This window comes from Miscanthus floridulus, chromosome 19 (assembly GCF_019320115.1).
Source record: "Miscanthus floridulus cultivar M001 chromosome 19, ASM1932011v1, whole genome shotgun sequence".
NCBI lineage: Eukaryota > Viridiplantae > Streptophyta > Magnoliopsida > Poales > Poaceae > Miscanthus > Miscanthus floridulus.
In genome coordinates, this window is record NC_089598.1 from 96,182,544 (window position 1) to 96,205,170 (window position 22,627).

Genomic DNA, 22,627 nt, shown 5'->3' on the forward strand with positions numbered 1-22,627 from the left:
GAGCTCCGCGCCCAGGCAAGGAGAGCGGCAGCAGAGGCACAGCACAAGGCAGAAGAGCAGCGGCAGCCGGGCCGTCGTCGCCATTAATTGCGTGCCCGTGCAGAGCTAACCGCTACAAGCCTACAACTGGGAGTCTGTGAGGGCCGGCTGGCCGGCCAGGAGCACGTACTGGTCGCGATCAGGCAGGACGGGATTTGTAGTATTCCGGGATGGCTGGCTGGATGCGTCTTTTCCTCCTCTCGTCGCGGCCGTCCAAATGGACCAGCAGTTGTTGGTCCATGGAGATGGTGGTAGACGGCTTGGCGTGCCCTCTGTCCTCTGCCGGCACATCGAGAGGCGTTCATGATAACGTCGTCTTTGGAACGAACGCACAACGCAGAATGAGAGTGTTAGACTGTCGCCGATGGCGGTGTCTCTTTCTCAGCTGCTACCTTGAGAAACGCAGGCGCGCATTTGGCAGTTTCGTCTTTGGCATTAGAAGCAGAAGGCGGCAGTTTCGTCTTTGGCAGGTTCGTCGGCAGCAGAACTAGAAGCAGAAGGCGGCATCACAAGCATGGCCTGCATCCACTGGGATGCAGCGGCACAGGCGCAGGACGGCCCAGGGCGCACGGATGGAGAGCTGCTCCCGCACTGTCTTCGCGGGCGAGAAGCCCAGAAGCCAAATACCAGGGTGAAAAACAGCTGCAGCCTTCTGATCTTGTTTGGACGGTGGATGTGGCAGGGTAAAGTCACTGCGTGACTGTGCGTCCGCCCCGGGGACGGCCGGCCCTGCGCCGCCCCCATCACCGAAAGCCCGAGGAGCGCCGGGGCGGAAGGCCGGTGTGCAAAACAGCGTCGGGAGGAGGAAAGGTCTGGTCCCCGGCACCGCGTCCGATGCTGAGGCACCTGGTCCGGTCGGGCCAGCTCTCCGACGCGAGGAGTCTATTCGACGCAATGCCGCACCGCGACGAGGTCGCCTACGCCACGCTCCTCTCGGGCTATGCCGCGGCATCCGACCCGTTCGTCCTCAGCCCCGTCCTCAAGGCCTGCGCTTCCGCCTCCGCTGCCGCCGGCGCCGGCGCAGGGCTCCTCCCCCTCTGCCTCCCCCACGCCGCCGCCACGGCGGCCGCGCTGCACGCGTTCGCCGTCCGCTCCTCCGCCGCGTCGTTTGTGTTCGTCTCCACGGCGCTCGCGGACGCCTACGCCAAGGCCGGCCGCCTCGAGCTGGCGCTCGACGAAACGCGCCGCAAGAACGTGGTCTCGTGGACCATGCTCGTCGCCGCGCTGGCGCGGGCCGGCCGCGGCACGACGCGCTCCGCCGCTTCGCCGAGATGCGGCGAACCTCCGGCGTGGCCTGCGACTCCCACGCCTGCGCGGCCGCGCTCACGGCGTGCGCCGATGCGGGGGTGGGGCTGCTGCTGCCGCGCGGCCGCGAGGTGCACGCGCTCTGCACCAAGCTCGGCCTCGACGCCGTGCCCTACGTCGCCAACGCGCTCGCGACGCTGTACGCGCGGTGCGGCCACGTCGACCGCGCGCTGGCCGCGGTCGGCCGCATGGGCTCGCGCGACGTTGCCGCGTGGACGACGCTCATCGCCTCCTACGTCCAGACCGGCCGCGCGGAGGAAGCTGTCGAGGTGTTTGTCGGAATGCTTCGCGAGGAGTCGTCAAATTCTGCACCACCGAATGAGTATACTTTCTCTGCCGTAATTGCTGCGTGTCCAATTATTGAACGTGCCTATCTTGGAGAGCAGTTACATGCACAAGCTGCACGGAGAGGGCTATCTCATGCCCGCTCTGTGGTCAATTCCCTTGTCAAACTCTATGCGCGCTGTGGCCGTCTATCAGCTGCAGATGCTACCTTCCGGGAGAGTATTGTCAAGGATGTTGTCTCCTGGAGCACAATTATATCAGGATATGCACAGGAAGGCCTCGCCAAGGAATCTTTTGCCTTGTTCTCAGAAATGCGGCATCACAGCAACTGCCCTCGGCCGAATGAGTTTACTCTTGCCAGTCTCTTCAGTGTGTGTGCAAGTGCTGCATCACTGGATGCTGGACGCCAGCTGCATGCACTTGCTATCGCTGCTGGACTTGAACACCATGCGATGGTCAGAAGTGCGCTCATTGACATGTACGGAAAGAGCGGTAGCATGTCAGTCGCACTAAAGACGATGTGACTTCATGGACTGCAATGATCGTTGGACATGCTGAGCATGGTCACAGCAAAGAGGCATTTGAACTGTTTGAGGAAATGTGCCGTGTCGGGCTAAAGCCGGACCATGTTACGTTCATTGGTGTACTCACTGCATGCTCTCACGCGGGGGAAGTTGAGCTCGGGTTGAGATACCTCAATGCAATGAACAAAAGCTATAGGCTGGAGCCTAAAAAGGAGCACTACGGCTGTGTTGTTGATTTGTTAGCCAGAGCTGGTAGAATACATGAAGCTGAGGAGTTGATTGGAAGAATTGCTGCTGATGGAAGAGATGATGTGGTTTGGACATCTTTGCTTAGGGCATGTGCTGCTCGAGGGGCAGAGGAAACTGGAAAGAAAGCTGCAGAGAGGATGATGGAGGCAGAGCCATGGGGTTCAGGAGCACATGTGACGATGGCGAACCTCTACGCTAGCAAGGGGCAGTGGTGTGAGGCAGCACAAGAACGCCATTTGATGAAGCAGAAGGGTGTTGTAAAAGGTGCAGGGTGGTCATCCGTCGAAGTTGAAGGGCATGACAGGGGGGTTGGAGTGTTTGTTTCTGGAGATCGGACAAATCCCCATGACGATGCCATCCACATGATGCTTGAGCTGATGTACTATGGAGCTGGAATGGTTCACCATATCCCTGATCAGTTGGGTTTAGGATCTGAAGTGGAGCTAACAGTTAACTGAGTCATCCTGAAAGAATCACTTACTGCAAGGGAGAAATTTATATGGTACCTTGTCGATGATGAAGCATCCATTGGACGACACATTGTATCCTGCTCTTCAGTTGCTTCAAGTTATGATAGCCTTCCATTTGTCCTATCTTTCATTTTTTTGTGGGTGACTTTGTCCTATTCTAAATGCATCCACCTAACCCTTACTTAGCCATCCGATATTTTCTCTGCTTGAAATAAATCACTACAACTTAGTGTAACATCTCTAGACCATGGAGAAACTTAAATGTTTGTAGATCATGGAGAACCTTAAATGTTTGTTTATGACTAATCTAACTCTTTTTTTTATTCATGGCGTCATTTGTGCCTCTGCCCCTTTATTTCCACGTTTGCACCTTCATCTCTGGCTGCACGTGGGTGGGGGTGTTGAAGTGTGTATAACTGCATGACCCACCTCTTCCTGATCGCTTAAGCCTTGAGGAAGAGGTGGGCAATGCACTTATACACTTCAACAGCAACTACTGAGTCTTCTAGCTGCTATATGGCATATCTCATTCTTTCTCTTTTGGCAATGTGATCAATTGGCTTACCTGTAATCACTAAGCACAACTATATTCCTGATTATCGACTTATATTGTATTTCAACCTTTTGTACTTGACGAAAAGAACTTGTATTTAGTTTCTCCCTTCATAATTTTTTGTTGGTTGACTGCTGGACATAATTTAACTACATGTGTTGTTGTATTTATGCCATATTTGAAGCGTTCTTTTTTTTTGATAAAATATTTGAAGCATTCTTGCTGCAATTACTGGCAGTTCTCTTGCAGGGGGTTCACCAGATGAGCAAGAGGAACAGAAGATGAAGGTAAACATGAGTTATCAAGCCTTATTACATCTAAAAAATAGTATGAAAAAAGGGATTACTTGTTTAGTTTGTTCTTGTTTACTTGAGTTAGCACTTTTCCTGACAAAGCAGCAACAACCACCTAAAGCATCAAAGCGGAAAGCACTAAGGGAACTCCCGCAAGTAATTATGGACAGTAACCAGATGATGATCCTGGGAAACATATATGAGACATTGCTGAAGGATGTATCAAGCCTTGTCTCAAAAAAGGCATAAAGTATCAACCTGTTTTCCTAGAGATTTCTGTACTGATGTGGTTTAATAAAGAACGCTTATCTGATCTATGCTTGCAGAATTTTGATTTTATTCGATCAACCAAGATAAGTGACATGTTTAATAACCATGACATGAAGAATGGAACATGATGCTATTTATGATAGCACTCAGTTTAATTGTAATGCTTGAATGGAACATATTATTTAATGAGGAATGTTTGTTCTGCAGCTTTGGCAACTTGTGATTACATCAAGGTTACTCAGCGGGAACCGTACCGAAACATCTCGATCTCCAGAGGAGCAAAGATGTGACCTGGTGTTGTTGGAAACAGTTTTGCTGCTGTGGTCCTTGGTGCACATCACGTGTTTATATTACACAATGTTTACTTTAAACACATAATCTCTGGTGAAGATATGAGGCAGTAGCTTTGTGTTAAGTCGCACAAATTCTGAGCTGTTATTTTGGAGGTTTTGTAGGTGTATCTACGTGGGGGCCTTGGACGGAAAGATTAACATCTTGCAGGGGCCTGTGGTCACGAGAGAGAATATTGGGGGAAAATTGGGTCCCTGGCAAGCTTAATGTCAACACCAGGACTGCTGTGCCGGCAACAGGAGGGTGAGCAGACACTAACCGATGAAGTTGAACAAGAGGAGGCCCAGTCCAGACCAGCAAGGCCCAAGAGATCGCTGAAGCCCAGTACGCGAGTGTGCGGCCCTGGATGGGTGAACTATATGTATGATGATGATGATTGATGGCGTGAGGGAGAGAGAGGGTATGAACAATTGTAACAAAAAACTCTGAACTATGAATGAGCTCGTCCACGCTATTGCTCGTCTTATTCCCCTTCTCCAAGCCTCTCTAGCCCTTTCCCCAAATTCCCCTCCGCTGTTGCCAACACCCATACACTGATTACGCAGTGTTAAATTCCTGATGACCAGGCACCAACGGCTCTGCCACGTCTACCAATGCCCCAACAGTTGTGTGATGATCAGCTCCACACATGCATAATATCTCCGTGATGTGATTGGCCAGGTCCTTCAAAGGAATAAGAACGACGGGGAGAATCTTCCCTGAACATATAGCTTCATTGACTTGCATTGTGCTTGAATGATATTTACTTCACATCTTATCCCGCAACAACTGGTAATGCAAGGTGTTAGTGAACTGAAGATTGTAATCACAACTAAATAGAAGTGAACTAAAATTGTAATCACCACTAAATAGACTCACTATGTTTTTGTATGTTGTGTGCAGAAACCATGCCATCATTAGGGAAGGTCATGGCATTGTTACTTAAGTTTCTAATTTCTTCAAGAGGTGTGGTTATCGGCAAGACATAGAACTGTGTAGTATCAAGAACATTTTCCAAGTCTTGAGCTAGTGTATCATGCTGAAATAGAAGATCATAGTGATTTAGTTTGTTAATGACAGAAATTGTAAAAATAGAAAAAGAGAGTGATTTAAGCTTGGAGAGACTTACCTAGTGTCGCGTTGTCATAGCATTAAACAATCCCACTGCCAATGTTGGTGTAGGCACAATGGATGGCATTGGTGCGGGCCCAGAGGTTAGGGTTGGAGCTGCCACTATGGTTGAGGGCGCAAATGGTGCGACATCATACCTCAGTGAACTCACTGCAACAATATAGAACACCATAACCGCATGAGACCTCAAGTCACAAGGACTGAGCTACATGCAAACATATAATGGAAATAGGTCTACCAGTAGGTAGGAAGATTCCTAGTCGATCATAGATGTTTTGTGTCACCTTCGGGCATCTACCAGTTTGTTGAGGTGCTAAAAAGTGGCGCACCATTGCTGATATGCCATGTTGGGGGAGCCCATATGAAATATGGGCCAACCACCCCTTAAAGAGGTCTAATATGAGTTAGTGTAGTAGCTTGTGAAATCCTCCCACACCAAGGGGTCGCTCGTAAATTGTAAGTGCCTATATATAATACCAGGAGCATGAGGGCAAGGGGCTCCTCTCTCCACTCTCATATGCGAACCCTAACTGCCCCACACCTCTCATCTCTACTCTCTCCTCCTAAACCCGTTCTGGATCGGTTGTCCCAACATGCCACTTGATGATCCACTATCTCTGAGAATCCTAACAAAGTTCTAAAGTCTTTTTCCTCAATCCATTATCATGCCTAGAAAAAGAAAAGTGCAATAAATAAGTCAAGCAGAGCAAGTCACAAAGTCAAAGCCAACCAAGTCAGAACAGTGAGTTACCCAAGAGATTCTACAAAATAGAGTAAAAATAATCAATAATATGTTCTAAAATGTCATTGCCCTCATATGGGTGCCCACGCCTACGAAAGAAAACATCGTCAATCATTCTACTGGGCAACAATGAGTTAACTTAAACACTAACATTTTTGGATTCAATGAATGGGCAACGAGAAGTGCAAACAAGAATTACCTTGTTTCAATAACATTTTTTATACTTCTGGTCTCTTTTGGGTTGTGGCACAAAATCTTGTGGAGTAAAGTCACTGTTACTTTGAAAAGGAAGATGCATGCAGGAGCCAAAGGATAGCCTTCTTCTTCTATTGAAAAGCCTTTAACCAGATCAACTATATGCTCCCTCAATAGAATGAGGACATGGTGTTCCACCATGATCACAGAGCTTCTCTATAGTTGGTGACCCATGGCCATGAAGAAAATGAAAGAGATTTGTTCAATGCTACCCAAGCCATTGACAAACTCCTAGCAAAGTCCATAATTATAACCACTTTCCCTATAGTAATCAACATCTAGAATAAACATCAGAAATCGATTGGAAAGTTCACTTAGAAGATGAAATATATAAAATTGATGTCATATGGTAAGATGGAATGGGAACAATCTGACCCAATTCCACGATAATTGTGAACACATAAAAAACACCAATCCCAAATTCAGACAGAAGAGGCAAGTGGCATTGATAAAGTCACAAACCGCCATTGACTCTATCCCCAACTCCATTCATCTACAATTGCCTCTCGCTGCCAGAGAGCTACTTCACCGGTGAGATACCACCCTAGACCGCCGTTGTCTCGTTGATGCGTTAGCAGCCACAGCGCAAACTCCATGGCCACCGCCATCGTCAACAGGCATGGCTGCCGCCACCGTTGTAGGCTAACTTTTTTTTGAGCAAAGCGTCACCCTTCTTTATTCACTAGGATAACTAGTACAAGCTCCGTCAAGAGGAGCAACAAACCAAACATGTCTTTCTACCAAAAAGTTTAGAGAACTCCTAGCTAGACAATAAGCATCAACATTGGAGGGATCTGCCTTCATGAACAAACTCCACTCCTATGAAGCTTCTCGTCCGGGTCTTGATTTCTAGGATGATTCGCATGTACCTCACGAAACCCTCACCATGGATGCTTGCAACTGCATTGATACAATCGCTCACCACCCTGAGAGTTTAGAGGCTAAAAGGTCCTAAATGGCTAGAGGGGGTGAATAGTCTAATAAAATTTTGTACAAAACACTAGAGCAAGTAGGTTAGACAACTAAATGGCATAAATGTGTTTTGCTCTAGCTCTACTAAAGTGTTCCAAGCCACCTACCCAATTCTAATGGATATAGTCTCTAAGTCACACAAAAGAGCTAAGTCCCTGCTAGACTAAGGGAGCTAGTTATTACAAGATTTAACTAGAAACAACTAGCTACTCAACTAATTACTCAACTATCCAACTAGCTAAGCAAGACTACAACTATCACTAAACAAGTATATCAAGAAAATATACGGAACTGGGCAAGAGTCAAATCAATACAAGAATACCAATGGAGAAACAATGATTTAACCCAAGGTTTGGTTGCTTGCTGGCAACTTACGTCCTCATTGTGACGATACACTCACTTGGTGGTTCATGCACTGATAGGCATACACAAGCCTAGCCTTATACAAAGGCGCCATAAGAACCAACACAAGATGAGGGTACACAAGTTACGAGCATTCCACTATAGCTCCTTTTGGCGCTCCGCCAGGGAATAAGCACAAGGACTCCTCACAATTATGCCGGGTGTGGCCACGGACAATCACCAACTTGTGCCAACACTCCTCCGCTGCTCTAAGCTGTCTAGGTGGCGGCAACTAGGCCCAGCCCTGAGGGGGGCGGGAGGGACGACTATCCCAGGCCCAGGCCTTCGATGGGCCCTAACCCATGTATGTATACACTAGTAATACGTAGACATCAGTAGCCAGATCCCCGACTCCTCGACTACTGTGATCACGGCGCGCGAGACACGAGCATGGAGTTATGCGAGTACGCGACCTTCGGCCTTTTCTTTCCTGCGTGTGCGGCGTGGGCGCATGGCGCATGGCGGGGCTTGGCGGCGATGCGGCGTCCACTTCTAGTAGAGCAGAGCGACAGAGCGGGCGGCAAATCACACCTCACAAGGGCCCTAATCTCATCTCTTACGTGATCCGATCCCTGATTCCCTGTGCAACAATCAGTAGTTCCAGCCGAGGAGGAAGGCACCAGGCGGTAGCAACCAACAAGGTAGGGTATGAATCTGAAATTTAGTTACTAATTGTTTCAATCCCTTCCTTATGAAATTATAGTTACTAATTGTTTCAATCCCTACATTATGCATTGAGAAGCGATTGTTGGTTGAGATTGATATTGGCACCATCATCGATGACTTCGCATTAAGGAATGTTAGAAGAAATTTTTGAGGTAATTTAATATGTATATAAATTATTTCATATGAATATTGCTTTTGTATTCTGTTAACCGCTTATTAGTAACATTTTGTATATGTGTATATATATGCTACCAATGGATAGTACTAGTACTATTATCATGGTTATATCAAAAGGCCCAAAATTTTAGCTTCGTTCTAGGTTCAAAAAATCTTAGGACCGGCGCTGGCGGCAACCACCAACAGTAACAAGAAAACCACAGCAACAACGGTCCTCAAGTGCCACTAGATGCAATCACGCAAGCAAATGCACATGGAATCACTCAATCTCACTTTGGATGCACAATCAAGCAAGGAGATGAGTGGGAGAGGTTTACTTCGGCTCACAAAGATGTATCAATGATCAAAATATCCAAAAGAATGAGCTAGAGCCGGCCAAACCATTTAAATAGACCCCCAAGCTCCACTAGCCGTTACCCCTCGAAACGCCATCGGACTGAGGCTCCGGACCCAGACTCATGGGAGCTCTAGACCATGCGCCGTGGGTCCGACGCCTCCCCGCATTCAACGTCGTGCCGCCACATGTCCAGACAACTATTGGCGTGTGCAACAGCTAACTCAGCGTGCTCCGGAGTCCGGACTGAGGCTCCGGACCCGCACTGCGTCCCGGCCGGACCAACAAACACCAAGGTTCGGCGCACTCCAGTAATCATCTAGAGAGCACAAACTGCTCCGGACCAAGTCCGGCCGATACCTCTGAACCAAGCTTGGGTGGGTCCGACACGTTTTGCCTGCTCTCACATGTTACTAATTGGAATTATGTATTCTTGGCCTTCCCTATTTCTTTATTAAAAAAAAACTATTAATAATTTGGAATGCTTTAGCTTTGGCACATGTATTTGGAGCTTGGATGGTGTGTTCATCCGATTAGAGCTATATTTATTATTAATTATAAACAAGGCGCCTGTAGCTCAGTGGATAGAGCGTCTGTTTCCTAAGCAGAAGGCCGTAGGTTCGACCCCTACCTGGCGCGAATTTTGTTGAGTTTTTTGAATTTTTATTACTGCCATTTAATACAGTTTCAGTGACTTCAATGAAGCATTTTTTATTTGCACATTCCTACCACATCAGGACTTCAACTCGTGTCAGACTTTGTTGAGTTTTTTGAATTTTTATTACTACCATTTAATACAGTTTTAGTGACTTCAATGAAGCATTTTTTATTTGCACATTCCTACCACACTACCACATCAGAACTTCAACTCGACCCCTACCTGGCGCGAATTTTGTTGAGTTTTTGAATTTTTATTAATGCCATTTAATACAGTTTCAGTGACTTACGATGAAGCATTTTTTATTTGCACATTCCTACCACACTACCACATCAGGACTTCAACTCGTGTCAGACTTTTTTTCCCAGTACTAGTACTGTACATTGGACTAGTATGAATTTTCTGAGAGCACTCCAGGGCCCTGTTTAGTTGCACCCCAAAATGCCAAATTTTTCAAGATTTCCCGTCACATCGAATCTTTGGACGCATGCATGAAGCATTAAATATAAATAAAAAATAAAACTAATTACACAGTTTAGACGAAATCCACGAGACGAATCTTTTAAGCCTAATTACACTATGATTGGACACTAATTGCCAAATAACAACGAAAACGCTACATTAACGTTTTGCAAAAAATTTTGGCATCCAAACTGCCCCAGCTCCTGCAGAGATGATGGGCCTTTTGCCGTCCTTCTCAACAAGCGTCCAAACTAGAAGGGCCTAGCTTTATTACATGTACTCAAGTAAATATCCATTACTTTTATTAAAAAAAGTATACCCATAGAGTATACATGCATATGTATTAGGAAAAAAAATTAGATCTCAAATAATAGGGTATCCAAAACAAAATCCCAATAAAAGCCAATGCCCGGCTCGTGACTCCCATCGATTCGGCATTTCACCGCTCCCCGATTCCCGTTCCAAAATTCAAACCTCCATGGTTTATCATATTCTTCACTTCTATTTCTCTCCTTCCATTACTCAATTCGATTTCGAAAGAAAATTTCTTCCTCTATCCTTCAGTCTATTATTCCTTACTTCTACTCCTCCCGCCACTAACTTTCAATTTGACCCTTCTTACTCTCGTGGTCCATCACTCACTCCCACCCCTCTCCTTCCATCTTTTGGCTCGTCATTGATCACTTAGTTTAGTCACAAAACATTTACTAATGTCACATTAGTCATGTGGTGGCATGGCTGACCAAACCCGAGTCCATGCATGTCGTGACTTTAATTTGGCACAGACACCATTCACAGATCTGGGCCACCGGGTTGTCAGCAGCAGAACCAGACGGGTGGATTCACCTGGTTAATTCAGAAAATATCGACTTGAAGGCGGTACATAAGCAGGGCCTGCATCCACTGGGATGCACTGCACATAAAACAGCATGTCCAGTATATACTATTATAATAATAAAAATTCAGTATGTTACATATCTAGACATTTTCTTACCAATGCCGCTATGTTTACAATGAAGAACTTTACACATTTGATTCGGTTCCAACATGGGTTTTTTTTTTGTACCCCTTCCACAGTTCAGTTTCATCACTTTCCAAAGAAGTACTAAATTCTTTTTTTGCCCCTTTTTGTTTGTTCGGCGGCATAGCTATCCATCCTCTTGTATACATTCCTTAGCTTACTGCCCACAACATCATCAGTAAGATGATCAAAGTCAGAACCTGATGTACCCTATTGTGTAATTACTGTACTACTAGTATATAAAAAACAAAAAACAACATACTTATTTTCCTGACCACTGTTATCTAATCTAGATCAGAAGCTGAACGCTGCTGCGGAAGTTGCATGCTGGAGATGTCCTCGCGGGGCAAATGGCCCAGAGAGCATTCTGCTCCAGCACCTGCACTGCTACCAGACACTGCAAGCTCAGCATCGCTCTCCAGCAATGGCTGGGTGGACTTCCTGTTCCTCCGGAAGACGAGGTATAGGATTGTGACTATGTAAATCAGCATGCCCAGGAACCCGAAAATCCCGGAAAATACTTGGGAGACGGTGGACAGCCCGCTGTGGAGGAGTAATTTCACAAAGCTTGTTATCAGGAAGTAGATGTTGATGATAACGATAAACGAGCCGATCACCCATGTCAGCACAGAAGTCTGCATTTGACGGTCAAGTTAGACGAATTAGTATGTAAATTAAAGTTTATTATTGTCAATTCTGTGACAAATCAACTTACGAATATTGAATTTGTGTGCTGCCCCATCTTTGTTTTGCTGCTGGTGAATTTAAGGAGTGGAACTAAAGCAAAAGGGAGTTCAAATGACAGTATCATCTGCACGTAACCGAGCAAGGCATTAGTAAACACATATGAAACTGAAAAACTTCATTGACATGAGTAATGAGGTTAAACATAATAGAACTGTTAAGTTTTTGAGGTATAATAGAGTATATGACAGTAAAGTTCACTGATTACCGATGCAATGATAATCAATTGGCCAGCTGCTGAAGAACCACCAATAATCGACACGATCAAACTTGGCAGAATAGCCAAGGACCTCGTGACAAGATTACGTATCCATGGTTTCATCCGAAGATCTAAAAACCCCTAGATTAGGTGAGTAAATGTTAGTCTGTGGCAAATGAAGTTTCATAAGTCTGAAATGCTTGGTTATTTACTTAGTTTTCGTTTAGTCAAAAAAATAAAATAATTAAGACGATTCAAGGCATTTCTTGAGACAAGGGAAGACAATGAGCAGCGTATTGTGTTAAATAATGTGTTAAATAATGGTGGTGACCTATGGTTACCCCGGAACGGTCCATTTTTCTCTGCAATCAAACTGACCAAGAGAACCTTGGAGGTTGGGACTCAAGCTCAGAAGCCCAAGCTTCTTCATGATGCAAATCTAAGAATTATGCACTAATTTATTTTCTGTACTTCTCATATCTAACAGCTAGACAAACTAATGTTGCAAGCAAGCAAATGCTTGGTTACCTCTGATCAACATCAAAGGCCTCTCAAGTATTATGCATCATAAAATAGCTTGCCATTCAATTTGCGAGCTAGGACTGAAATAAGGTATAAGCTCCACAAACCTGCATGACATATTGTCCAGCATACGTCCCTGTAATTGTAGAACTCTGACCAGAGGCCAACAAGGCAACTGCAAACAACTTTGAGCTCCAGTTTCCAAGGACATTCTAAAAGAACAGTAAAGAAAAAGCAATGTCAAATCAGAATATTTACAGAAAAGTACATATAGACTTCATAAAGAACATTTGAAAACTGAAGCATAAACTCTATGTAAAGCTATCTGCCTAGTTGGTGTCAGAATTGCTTTTTGCCAACGGGTTGTTTTTATAGTTTCTGTCTTTCTGCCTTAATACTTTCCTGTACAGGTTAAGAAAAGAGAAGGAAAGAGAAATAACCCTAACTGAGTGAAAAATACAGAAGTTGTTCTAGCACAAAAACAATCTATTTATGAATTTGACAATTATATGAAGACTGAAACTTCTTGACCAACCTTTAACAAAAATGAAGCCTTGTTTAGGTCCAGATCACTGCAGTTCGCCTGATCTTCTGGGTTCAAATTACCTGAACCACAGACAGCACCACTGACAGATATGATGGATATGTTGATGAGAAAAGCTACTGTAAGGGCGAATGCACTTTCAATCGTATAGAATCTGCATGCCTCCTGCAAGAGAGTGAATTGTTGGAAGTAAATAGATGTTTAATCATCTGAAAATAGGAATAACACATTAGGTCAGTATAAGGAGAATTAGAGGTTACCTTGATCCCATGAACCGACCGTGGCACTTTCCTTGACAATACTAATGCCGAGTGCAGAAAAAGATTATGCCTGCAATTTATGTAACAGATAAATGAAAAAAGGCCTTGTGTTAAAAAATGGAATGCTTGGGAACTGACAGATAGACAAGAAGCTTACGGCATCACCATAGCACCAAGTAACGAGATAGCAAGACCTGTAGCTCCATTTCCTTTAAGTTCAGGAACAAAAAGGCCCCTCACAACTTCTGAAGCATTTGGTTTAGAATACCCAAGTTCAACTAAGAAACAAGTTGCTATTAGGAACACCAGAAATGCAATCAGAAATTCTAGCTTACGGACCTGCACCAAAAAGATCACAGTATGCAATATGAGCCACTCAAACAAGACAGATATGAATGCTATCTGTTAACTAAAGTCATTGTATTGATGATCTAGTTATCTATACTTTATCTGTTATTAAAGCTGCTTTAAATAGAATTTTGGTTTGATGTTTTTTATGGTATTGAAACTCTTAGCAAAGAGTAACCAATCGGAAATATTTAGAAATGTAATATGAAATTGTCTTACCCCATATTGCTGTACTAATAAAAGCATTAGAGTGCTGAGTCCAGTTATTAGAACACCACACCAAACTGGGATTCTGAACAGCATGTTCAGAGCAAAAGCAGTTCCAATTACTACACAGAGTAAACGCCGCCTTAGCCGATAAGAAATTACAAGAGAACCAACATAAAGCTAAAAGAATCAGTCGTGTGATCTGCCAGTTTGAAAGACAATTTTCCAATTTATATCTAGTAAAGAATTAGTATCATGACATCTGCAGTATTACTAAATGGCTGAATTGTAAAATCCACGTAGCTCTGTGCTTAAATGAACAGTAAAAACACACCAAAGCAACTGAAATATATTTTCGATACCTTCAGGAATGTCACATGCAACAACAGCAAGTTCTGCAAGAATCCATAAGACGAAATTTGTGAACTTGGGATATTCAGCCCTGCAATGCTCCGCAAGATGTTTCCCTGTCATACGGAGGAATCTCACAAACTATCAGCAATGCTCACAAGGAAGGATTGAAGGAAGCAACAAATTAACAAAGATAGGTACCGCAAGGGTAAAAATACCAACCTGTCACAACCCCTAGCCTGGCTGCAAGTGATTGAATAATAAGAGCGGCGCAGGATGCAACAAGTATGATCCAAAGAAGCTGCAATTGAAGAATGCGATCATAATTCGTAGTTAGAGATTAGCATGACATAACTTAATGGAAGAAACTCGACCTAAAGGAGAGTTAGGATAGGCATACGGAACAAAAAAAAACGCACACACACAAATGGAACACAAGAGATAGAAGCAGCAGGCACCTCATATTTGTACTGTGCTCCAGCCTGTAGATCCGTCTCAACTGCAAGACACACCAAAAATAATTGTCAAGAGTACATAAGAGATGGAAAGGAAATACTCAATGAAAATCGAAGAAAAGTGAATCCGTTTGATCTTACAGTTGCCAGGATCAATATATGCAATTGAGACGAGAAATCCAGGCCCTATGTATGAGAACAAGTTCTTCCAACTGTTTTTCTGTCAAAGTCGCAAATCAGGCAGTAGTTAGTTTCTCATCATTCTGAAACCACCAGATCCAGAGATACAAAGTTAGTAAAGCAATCTAAGTATATCATTGTTTCCTATTCACTTGTTGACTGTTTCCTCTATTTCTCAACAAAAAGCTAATATTCAGTTCTTCGTCCTTCCTGAGCTGTGTCACATCAGGTTTGAAACTTCAGATGGCACACATCACGACAACATATTCAGATAGGATAGGAGGATTATCTTGAGAAAGGAAGAATGGGATTAACAATTAAGCTTAAATTTTGGCTGTGATGGTGACATCTTGTTCTTTTCCAAAATCAAGCAGGACTATCAAAAGTGTAGCATACCTCTGGAATAACAATTTGATCAACATCTATGCTTTCGATAAGAGGAGTGCCGGGACCATTCGAGCGGTTACTCCTCCCAACGCTGGTCATAAATTGTGGCTGGGATTGACTTGGGCCACTCATATCGCTCTCGCCCAAGAAGTCTGAACCCAGCAGTTCTGCAAGCACAAGGCAGCAAGGGGGGGTTATTTATAGGTACTCTTCCTAATGACGCTAGCTTAGTGCCGTGAGTTTGAAAAATATGCCTAGCGGAGGTGTGACAAAGTCTCCGGTAGGATAGCACGAATCAGTGCCACCACAGGGCACAGGCAGGCGAAGATAAGATAAACGAACCAAGGAGACCAGAGCACAGTGGATCGAAGAAAAAGGGGAGCGCACTGTATGCCTCCGGAAACCCGAAAAGTAGTAATTTCAAATTTTTGAACCTAATTTGATCTGGCAAATGGGACGACGCTGCGCACCAACTTTACACATCGATGAAATATTCCCCAGAGCAGATTGAGCGGTCCAGAGGTAAAGGAAGTTGAGCCGAGCGTGTGATCAGCAGCGGAGCATCAGGAATATAGAAATGACAGCGCGTAGTATTGAAATGCAAGACTCGACCTTTTCCCCATACTTCAGCTAATCAACGCAACAGAATCCTTAGGACACAGGCGCATGCGAAGGGAGAAATTAAAACAGTGGAAAAAGGGTCGCAAGTGGCATGAGGTCACCTATCAATCTCGGACACCACAAATGCAAGCAGAGCTAACAACCATTAGCTGGAAAAGTTTGCTACCAAATCGGAATTAGATGGAACCTGAATGCCCGAAAGAGGAGGATCCAGGATCACAGAGCCGAGCAGCCAAGCATACAGACTACAGAGGCAACCCAAAGGAACGTTTGGGAAAAAAAACTCGTCTTTGGCGTGACGGCCGCAGTACCACGGAACTAAACCGGAACTGCCCACCGCAGCCGCACCAAGGCGGTGGCGCAACGGGGAGGCCGTGCCCGGATCTGAGGCGGCGCGGACCCGTGACGCCGGGGAGACGGAGGAGTCCCAATGGGAACTGGGCAGGCGTACCTGTGGGTCTCCGCGAGGCGGCGTGAGGCGTGGGGAGCCGAGGCAGAGCAGAGAGGAGAAGAAGGAAGCACGGCAGAGGCGCCGCGCCTCGTCTCCCGCTCTCTGGCTCGTTCCGAACACGACGGGGCCTGCACGGAGTAGGACCTCCCCCGCCTTTGCTTGTGCGGCCGTGCTGCGGGCTGCGGCCACGTAGGGTGGGGATGGAGCACGTTTTCACTGGAGATGAGCCCACAGCTGACTGCCCACCCCGGTGACCGGTGTTTCTCTACCAACTTTACCCGGGCACCACGGCACCGCCACCGCCACCGCCACCGCCACCAATTCGTGATTCATCAACCGACCGTAAAAACCCTTCATTTTACGAAATCCAAGGCAAACGGCCAAACGCTTCGTTCTGTGGAATTTAAATCCACATCCAAAATATTAATCTAAAGGCCAGATCGATAAATTTCATAAAGCGAGATGCTCCAAAAACTGAATTTTGTACATCCTCGATTCTATTATTCTATTCGCGCGTCCGTCCCCTCCCCTCCCCCGCTCGCGACTGACTCTCATTGCCGCCGCCGCCACACTAGCGGCCCAGCCGCCAAATCCCTCCAGCTGAGTACGACCTGTGACCGCCGGAATGGGTTGGCCCGGACGCCCGGTCATCCTCCACCCCTTTCCGCGACGATGCGGCGGTCAGGAAGGTGAACTGCGCGGCGTGGATACGGCGGCAGGACGATGACGGCGGGCCGCCCGGCGTCTCCCGCCTCCTCGTGGCGTTCGGATGCGGCGCCACGGCCTCGTCCCCGCCGCTCGTCGACCTCTTCGAGTTCGACGACAAGGCATCTAGTTTGAGCCCCTGGTGAGTGCTTTCCCCAATGCACCCTGTTTGGCCGGTCTGATCGCGAGCTGGGCTTATGGGCGCTTGCTTGCTTGTGGTGTTGCAGGCGGGGGTCACCGTAGGCGAGGAGGCAACGGACACGCCGCGCGATCGCCGTGCACCCCGGCCGCCGGGAGCTCGTCTGTGCAACAGCCAAAGGGTGCAGGTGAGCTTTTTTTCCTGCCTGCCTGAATATTCATGAAGAATTGAACTGTCATCGCCTGCCAGATTTGGTTGTGTATGGGTAAAAGGATTGAATTGTCTCTCTTGCCTGCCTGCCTGCCTGCCTGAATCTCCATGAACTTCACTATTCACTAGTACTATTTTGAAGTTGTTTTCCTCTATGCTGAATTACACATTCTCCAGGTTCGTAATGCAGAACGTTTTGAAGCATGTATCTAGTTGCCTCCTTGTAATCATCGGAAACAGCCCTTTGTTTGCTACATGAGGATCACTTCTTCTAGTTTTGGACTTTTGACGTCAACATAAATTGTGCATTGAAAAAATGACTAGATTCTTTTCACCACACATTGTAGCCTTCAATTTCCAACAAAAATTCAATAATTTCACACATTAAACACCGATACACAGGCTATTGCCTTCAAGCAACAAAACATGTAAGAGTACAAGCTATACAAGTGTTCACTTAGGAAAGATAATAACACCAATTGATCCTCACAACAAACATGTAAATTTATAGCATTTGTAAAGTACAATCAAAGTTCAAATTTCAAATGGAAAACAAACACATAGCTATCTCCTTATCGTCCTTGTTTCTATTCATTTTTTCTAAGTCACTTTGCAGATATAATTTTCACATATTGTTTGTATACACTGTCCTGTAGCTTGTCGAACATTCGGAAGTATGCACTCCTCCAGGTCTTCATAAACAAGAAAATAACAAACACCATCCACAGCCCCATGACATACCCTACAGCCAACCCAAGATGGAAGTCTCTCTTCTTTGGCATGTTTTCAATGGGGTAATCTTCAGTTGCATCTGGTCCAGAACAGATTGTAGAAAGAGGAGGTCCACAGAGATAATTGTTTCCGATATACATGGATGCTGGATCATCAAGTGCTTGAAGCTGATTTCCCAAGGGTATTCTTCCAGAAAGATTGTTATAGGACAGGTTTAAGTGGATCAATGCTGTTATCTCTGATATGCTCCAAGGAATTTTACCAAAAAGCTCATTGAATGACAGATCAAGAGATTCTAATTCACTTAGCAGGCCAATCTTCTCTGGAATCTTTCCAGATAACTGATTATGGGATATATTCAAATTTATCAGTCCACTTAGAAGTGTTAATTCATCTGGAATATCTCCAACTAAATTGTTGCAGGATAAATCAAGGCCAACCATATATCTCACCGTACTGGTGTAACTAAGCTCTTGTCCTTTCATTACTATTGGTATGTTATCGTCATAACTGACTGAAGATTTAATCTCAAATAACACTGTGATAGGCCTTACGTGCAACCTCAACAAAGGGTTATAAAATCTTCTGCTATTCTGAGCCATTGCTTTTAAGTTGGCCAAACCATGAGGTATAGTTCCTGATATTCTATTATTTGCAAGGTCCAAGAATTGGAGATTTCCATGTTCTGTGAGCTGAAGTGGAATAGAACCAGAGAACATATTATACCGCAACAAGAGATATGCCAAATGTTGCAGCTTGTCTGAAATCCATGCTGGCATCTCTCCAGCAAAGGTGTTGTGGGCAAGATCAAGAACAGTCAACTGTGGGCTGTGTTGCAAGAGTTCAGGAAAATTGCCAGACAGGTTGTTTCTGTACAGTATCAGAACTGACAGTTGAGTGAGTGTGGACTCGGGTTTGAAATTTCACTTAACATCTTTTCTTTCCGAACACAGAGGAAGTTGTCCCACCAGAAGGTTTTCTGAAAGATCCAACACTTGCAGATGTTGTAGTTGACAGAAGTATGTTGGAATGGTTCCGTTGATACGATGTGCAGACAGTACCATTTCTGTGAGCATTGGAGCCCCAAATTTTCTCGGAAAAGGTCCTGACAAAGAGTTCTTGGAGATTTTACATAACCACAAACTTTGTGGTAACTTTGGCAGCTGACCTGTTAAGTTATTTGAGCTGAGGTCAAGCGCTTGCGATGAAGACAGAAGTTCCAATGTCATTGGCAGACTGCCGTTTATTTGATTACTGGAGATGTTCAAAAAATTAGTGTGTGCAAATACTCTGCAAAACCAACCAGGGAGATGATCAGCTATGCCTGCATCCGAAATGTCGAGATAGGTGACACTACTCTGCCCTTTGAGCCACCTGGGAAATTGAGGTCCTATCTTGGTACGGGCAAAAGAAGCATACTGCAGGCTAAATGTTGGGGATCAATTTGAACTGATGTGTACTGGGTTGTAAGATAAGTCCAGATACTCCAGGTTTTCCAAATTTGCAAGATGGTCTATTGATATAGAACCATTTAAGTGGTGGTTGTCTAGATACAATCTTTTCAGATTAGCCAGCATACCAATTCCCAGAGGTACTGATCCTAGAAGCCTATTACCAGAGACTAAAAGATCACTCAAATTTCTCCACTCATCTATCCAATTTGGAATCGACCCACTGAGGTTGGTAGCAGACAGATCTAAGGATTGTAACGTACTCTTTGTGCATGCAGGTAATCGATTCATAAATTCTGCCATATCCTGGTTGATCTCATTTGACCATAGGTTTAGAAATGTCAGGTTGCATAAGCCATCAAACAGTTCATATTTTATACCTCCTGAGAGTGAAAGGTCATTTCCTCCTAGAGAAAGCATCTCAAGAGAGATCATGTTCCCGATTGCAACTCGGAATGGGCCAGTAATATCAGTGAATGCAAGGTCAAGTTCTTTCATTGTGCGAGCATCCCAAAACCAGTATGCTGGATTCAATGTCTCAAGACTGTTGAACGTTAGATCAAGTGTTTCAAGTGAACTCAGATTTGAACTACCCTTGGGTTCACGTGGTAAACTAAGCCCACAATAACTGAGTTTAAGGACCTTAAGATTTGGAAGGAGGGTCATCACCTTCACCCAGTTATTGGTTGTACTGAGGTTCACTCCACTCATGTCGAGAAATCTTAGTAAACGGAGATTTAGTATCCATGATATATCATCAGAGTGCACAGCATTCTCGTAGGAATGGGAAAGGGATGATTCGAGGTTAAGATATACTAATCTAGAGAGATTACCAATTTGAGGAGGCACTCTACCATCGAAATTCATGCAGGCGAGATTGAGATGCGTCAAACTCTTCAGTGATCCGATGAATCTTGGTATGGGCACGCCTGCTCCCCCAAGATGGTTTCCGCTGAGGTCCAGATGCGTCAGGTGCTGTAAAGCAATCAAAGAACCTATTTGCCCCTGCAATTTACTTGGTTGCTTCCGCTTATCTGGCCCTTTTTTTCCGAGGTGCTGTAAAGCAATCAAAGAATCTTGGTATGGAAACGCCCTGTTCGCTTGGCTTATAAGCCGTACTTTTTCAGTCAACGAATATTATTTTTCTCTCGTAACAAATCAGTCCATGGTACTTTCAATCATGGCTTATCAGCCAAATGAATAGGCCACTTGTTAGAGACGTCTTCGTAACTTTACTCATGCTGAGAAATGACTAGTACCGAGTCAACTATCAACGACTGATACAGACACTACACTAACAACAGGATCACTCCAAATCCCCCCAATTATTACTGATCATGTTGTCTAATTATTACTGATCATATTGATCATCACCCTGTTCGCTGTGATCGTTTCTGTAGCATATAAGTCGGCTGATGTTGTTTTGTTGAGAGAGAAAAACACTGTACCATGACTGATAAGCATAACTGATACGATCGAGCGAACAGAGTGCATATTGTCAACTATCAGCAAGTTTAGCTGCCAGCAACAATGCAGATGCTTCGGCCTCTATGGGTTGCAGGATACGTTGTATAGCCACCTGAAAAAAAAATCCCACTACGAATACTATGTGATGGAGAAGTGAGGATGAAGATTCCAATTCCAGTTTGTGTCATTTGAATCCACACAAACAGAAGCATCACAAAAGATTTTTGTGCCATCAGGAACCTGCATGTTTTGGTTTGTAGAATGCATACCTTGGGGCCTGTTATTGTTGGCTTGTATTGGAAGATGGAGAGTAGGACCACAAGTTTCAATCTCCGTTGACAAATTGTAAGCCAATTCAATGGCTTTTGCTTCATCAAGCACTTTCATAGGCGACCAATTCTCTCCTTTGAACCTATGATCATTTCGAGATTTCCAAATACACCACATGATTGAAAAATTTTGGTTCACCGTTACCTGGTTTGGAGCTTGCTGCAAATGCACTCCCCGACCTGAGGAAGGAAGGGCATGAGTTCTTAGGCCTACCGAGGAGGCAAACCAAACAGTGTGGGCTTTAGACTAATTTGATGGAAAGTAAAGACAGCCCCTCTGCTATAAATTTGAAAACATTCCTTTCATATTTGGCTAAAATGAGTCTACATTTAGAGTTTGCTCCTTTTGAATGGGCTTGGCATACATAATTGATTCTGTGAATCGCTTGGGTTAAATTTTAGCAATGAAACAATTATTTCTGTGCCACATTAGTTGTAGCACTGGGAAGGCCATAACACACACATGGATGTTAGGAAATTACAGATCAGAATATAAATAAAACCCAATAAATCCCATCAATGATTAAAAGAAACAAGCCGTAACCTAAGAGAATTTTCAAGAGCTCCTTAAAATAACTCTCTAAGTTAATTTGTTGGCAAAAAGGTAAAAAGGACCTGCAATATAGTTTTGTAAAATGACTATCTCTCGTTGAAAAGCTCAAATAGGCTAGGATTAGGAGGGAGAGAGGGATGTCAGGATGTTGTGGTCTGCGGCGGACCTCGGGCATCCACCGAGCAGTGGGTAGCTGGGCCAGTCCGTCGTGTGCGCGCGGCCCATGACGAGAGAAGGCCCAGCCCATCCCTTGGGGGAAATCAAAGCAAAACGCTCGTGGCGCGGCGGTGGGGGAACGGAGCGGATGGTGCGGTGTCATGCGGGCCTTGTTCGAAGCGGCGGCCGCAACGTCGGCACGCACTCGTCCATGCTCCCGTTCCGCCGGGCGCGGCGTTAGGTGGCCAGCACAGCGCGGGTCAAAGGTTGTGTTTAGTTCGTGGAATTTGAGAATTTAGTTACTGTAGTATTTTTATTTTTATTTGGTAATTAGTGTTCAATCATAGACTAATTAGGCTTAAAATGTTCGTCTCACAATTTTCAACCAAACTATGCAATTAGTTTTTTTTATCTACATTTAATGCTCCATACACGTATCGTAAAATTCGATGGGATGACTACTATAGCACTTTTTTGG

At 44.9% G+C, this 22,627-nt stretch overlaps 1 protein-coding gene, 1 non-coding gene and 2 pseudogenes across 4 annotated transcripts; 2 read left to right on the plus strand and 2 right to left on the minus strand.

The window, feature by feature from the left end:
* The first annotated feature begins 873 nt into the window (after nt 1-873).
* Nucleotides 874-4,777, plus strand: LOC136529292 (putative pentatricopeptide repeat-containing protein At3g47840; annotated as a pseudogene).
* Nucleotides 4,778-9,563: 4,786 nt separating this feature from the next.
* On the plus strand, nt 9,564-9,636 carry TRNAR-CCU (transfer RNA arginine (anticodon CCU)). Its single transcript has one exon. It is a non-coding gene; the product is annotated as a tRNA-Arg (tRNA).
* A 1,413-nt stretch (nt 9,637-11,049) lies between these two features.
* Nucleotides 11,050-16,559, minus strand: LOC136527420 (metal transporter Nramp3). Of its 3 annotated transcripts, XM_066520146.1 has the most exons (15): nt 15,770-15,881; nt 15,345-15,502; nt 14,910-14,988; nt 14,772-14,812; nt 14,536-14,614; nt 14,325-14,429; nt 13,975-14,084; nt 13,565-13,746; nt 13,408-13,477; nt 13,139-13,312; nt 12,711-12,815; nt 12,091-12,222; nt 11,854-11,949; nt 11,401-11,773; nt 11,050-11,298 (listed from the first exon to the last, which is right to left on the minus strand). In XM_066520146.1, the coding sequence occupies exons 1-14, from the start codon at nt 15,816-15,818 to the stop codon at nt 11,423-11,425; spliced, it is 1,731 nt and encodes a 576-aa protein (XP_066376243.1). In that variant the 5' UTR covers nt 15,819-15,881; the 3' UTR covers nt 11,050-11,298; nt 11,401-11,422. The 3 variants fall into 3 exon arrangements, with proteins under 3 accessions (XP_066376243.1, XP_066376244.1, XP_066376242.1); XM_066520147.1 differs by lacking the exon at nt 15,770-15,881 and adding an exon at nt 16,408-16,559 and having other exon boundaries at nt 11,050-11,773; XM_066520145.1 differs by having other exon boundaries at nt 11,050-11,773; nt 15,770-15,878.
* A 1,507-nt stretch (nt 16,560-18,066) lies between these two features.
* LOC136526425 (receptor-like protein EIX1) lies at nt 18,067-21,498 on the minus strand (annotated as a pseudogene).
* Between the last annotated feature and the right edge of the window lie 1,129 nt (nt 21,499-22,627).

Excerpts from the sequence above, each read along its gene's own strand:
- LOC136527420 (XM_066520146.1), bottom strand. The coding sequence starts at position 15,818 with ATGTGTAAAGTTGGTGCGCAGCGTCGTCCCATTTGCCAGATCAAATTA. Across the intron at positions 14,989-15,344 it reads ATCAAATTGTTATTCCAGAG|AAAAACAGTTGGAAGAACTT; the intron begins GTATGCTACACT and ends CGACTTTGACAG. Across the intron at positions 13,478-13,564 it reads CTTGGTGCTATGGTGATGCC|GCATAATCTTTTTCTGCACT; the intron begins GTAAGCTTCTTG and ends CATAAATTGCAG.